This window comes from Poecilia latipinna, unplaced genomic scaffold (genome assembly GCF_001443285.1).
Source record: "Poecilia latipinna isolate Pla-1442-1.1 unplaced genomic scaffold, P_latipinna-1.0 Scaffold6718, whole genome shotgun sequence".
NCBI classification, from domain to species: Eukaryota; Metazoa; Chordata; class Actinopteri; order Cyprinodontiformes; family Poeciliidae; genus Poecilia; species Poecilia latipinna.
The window spans coordinates 1-2,770 of record NW_015119334.1 but is presented as its reverse complement, the minus strand read 5'-3'; the positions used below and the strand labels follow the sequence as shown (position 1 = coordinate 2,770).

General features: G+C 45.0%; 1 protein-coding gene across 1 annotated transcript; it reads right to left on the bottom strand.

Annotated features, from left to right (window-relative positions):
- Positions 1–11: 11 nt before the first annotated feature.
- On the bottom strand, positions 12–2,765 carry LOC106944049 (protein NLRC3-like; the record flags this gene model as incomplete). Its single annotated transcript, XM_015027316.1, has 2 exons — positions 12–74; positions 1,123–2,765. Coding segments are annotated over 2 exons (1,662 nt in total), but the record flags the coding sequence as incomplete, so codon positions are not given.
- Positions 2,766–2,770: the final 5 nt, after the last annotated feature.

The window sequence follows — 2,770 nt, the reverse complement described above, 5'->3', positions numbered from 1 at the left end:
CACAGAGGAAACTGGGAGCAGACCAGACACATGATGCTCCCAGTTGTGTCTCCGTTCATCTGCTGGATTTGATGCTTTAACAAAGTAGAAAGTGGACAGTCGTCAACCTGCTTCAGCTTAAAGCTGAAGATTGTTCTGGTCGTCCTGCAGAGCAGCAGCAGAACCGGTCCTGATGCTCCTTCAGGTCTGGACCGTCCTCTGTTGACCTGAGAGGAACTGGGACAAACTGGTTGGAAGAGGGACACATGTATCTGCAGTAGTCTGTCCATCGTCTCAGAGGAACAAAGGTTTGGATGTCAGAAGAAATTGTTGCTCCTAAAGAGCTGAAGAGCAAAACCCCTGGAGGAGACGGAGCGTTTGGGTCCAGCAGCATCTTCATGGTGAAGCAGTTCTCCAGAACTAAAGAGGCTGGGATGTCTAAAGAGCTGAAGCTCATGTCTCTGCAGGGCTTCATGGAGGACAGCTAACAGCTTCAACAAAGGCTGCAGATGAAGAGTTGATGAGGAAAATGGTTCCAGCTCTGGAAGCAGAGTTCTCAAAACTTTGGGAGGATCTGACAGAAACTAGGACTTTTTCTGGAACCAGACAACGATCACCACATTTTGGTTTCATTTACAAACTCAGAGGAAACTAGTGGAGGAGGAAGAGGTGAGGATGATGATGGGATGAAGAAGATCAACTCTGTTCACAAAGTTTATAATTAATGCAACTTTCCATCAAACCTAAACAATTATTTTATAAAAACAGTCAAAGATCCTAAAAGGTGAATTATGGAGTTGCAGCTCAACGAGTGAAGAGAGTTTAAAGTTTAAAAAGTCTCTCTGGATGATTGGATCTTAGAGCAAATAGCCATTTTCTAGAGTTCAGGGTTTTCTATTCATTTCAACCTGAAAACTGATAAAAAGTTAAATATTTTTAAAAGATCAAAATGTGTAAAAACCAGAAGCTGCAGCTGTCCTGGATGAACTGAATATTTAGATGTTTGAATGGCTGAAATCATCCAGAGGAAGAAGGAAGTAGTTAAAGGCCAAAAACATCCAAAATCAACTTGAAGAAAGAAGAAGAAACAGGAGGACAATAGTGCTGAATCAGCATTCACACAATGAAAACATCTGGACTCACCGAGCCTTTCTGCAGTTCCTCACAGCTGGAACCAGTCTCTGTCGTCCATCCTCTGATGTGTTGTACTTCTCCAGGTCCAACTCATCCAGAACCTCTGACATCTGCAGCATGAAGGCCAGAGCTGAACAGTCAGACTCTGAGAGTCTCTTCCCTGAATCCAGCAGCCGTTGGATCTCCTGATAAAATGAGACGTCGTTCATCTCCACCAGACAGTAGAAGATGTTGATGCTTCTGTCAGGAGAGATTCTATCAGTGTTCATCTCCTTCAGGTTGGTGATGATTCTCTGGATGGTTTCTGGACGGTTCTCTGTCTGACCCAGCAGATCCTCTAAGAGTCTCTGGTTGGACTCCACAGTGAGACCATGAAGGAAGCGGACAAACAGATCCAGGTGGCCATTTTTACTGCTGAGGGATTTCTCCATGACTTTCTTCATGAACTCATCTAGAGATGTTTCTTTGTATTCTTCTCCCAGGAACGTCTTGATGACCTCTGACCTCCTGCTGGTGAAACAGTGGAGCATGTAGACGGCAGCCAGAAACTCCTGGATGCTCAGATGAACAAAGGAGTAGACGGAGATGTTGCGCGTTCCTCTCTCCTTTTTAAATATCTGAGTGAAAACTCCTGAGAACAACGCAGCATCTTTGATGTTGATGCCGCATTTATCAAGATCTTTGTCATAGAAGATCAGGTTTCCCTTCAGCAGCTGATCTAGAGCTAGTCTTCCTAGAGACTCAATCAGCTTCTTGTTCTCTGGACTCCAGATAGATTTTGTCTTTCGTCGTCCATCAAACTTTTCCTCCTTGATTGTGAGCTGAACCAGCAGGAACTCTATGTACATCTCAGTCAGGGTCTTGGGCAGCTCTCCTTCCTCTCTGGTCTTCATCACATCCTCCAGAACTTTAGCAGTGATCCAGCAGAAAACTGGGATGTGACACATGATGTGGAGACTTTTTGATTTCCTGATGTGGGAGATGATCCTGCTGGCCTTCTCTTCATCATCTCTGAATCTCTTCCTGAAGTACTCCTCCTTCTGGGGGTCAGTGAACCCTCTGACCTCTGTTACCATGCCGACACAATCAGCAGGGATCTGATAGGCTGCTGCAGGTCGTGTGGTTATCCAGAGTAGAGCAGAGGGAAGCAGTTTCCCCCTGATGAGGTTTGTCAGCAGAACATCCAGTGAGCTGGACTTTGAAGGGTCAGTCAGGACTGGATTCTTCTTGAAGTCCAGAGGAAGTCGACTCTCATCCAGACCATCCAAGATGAACAGAACATGAAAGTTTTCAAAGCTGCTGATTCCTTTGGTTTTAGTGAAGTGCTCATGAATCAGTTCCACCAAACTGAACTTTTCTTCTTTCAGTACATTCAGCTCTCTGAAAGTGAATGGAAATATGAACTGGATGTTCTGGTTGGTTCTGCCTTCAGCCCAGTCCAGAGTGAACTTCTGTGTTAACAGTGTTTTCCCAATGCCAGCCACTCCCATGGTCATCACTGTTCTGATTGGTTGATCTCTTCCAGGTTTAAAGATGTCTTCTCTCCTGATTGTTTCTTGTCTCCTAGATGCTGTTTCAATCCGTCTGACCTCATGTTCCTGGTTGACCTCTCTAGTTAACCCTGTGATGTAGAGCTCTGTGTAGATCTGGTTCAGAA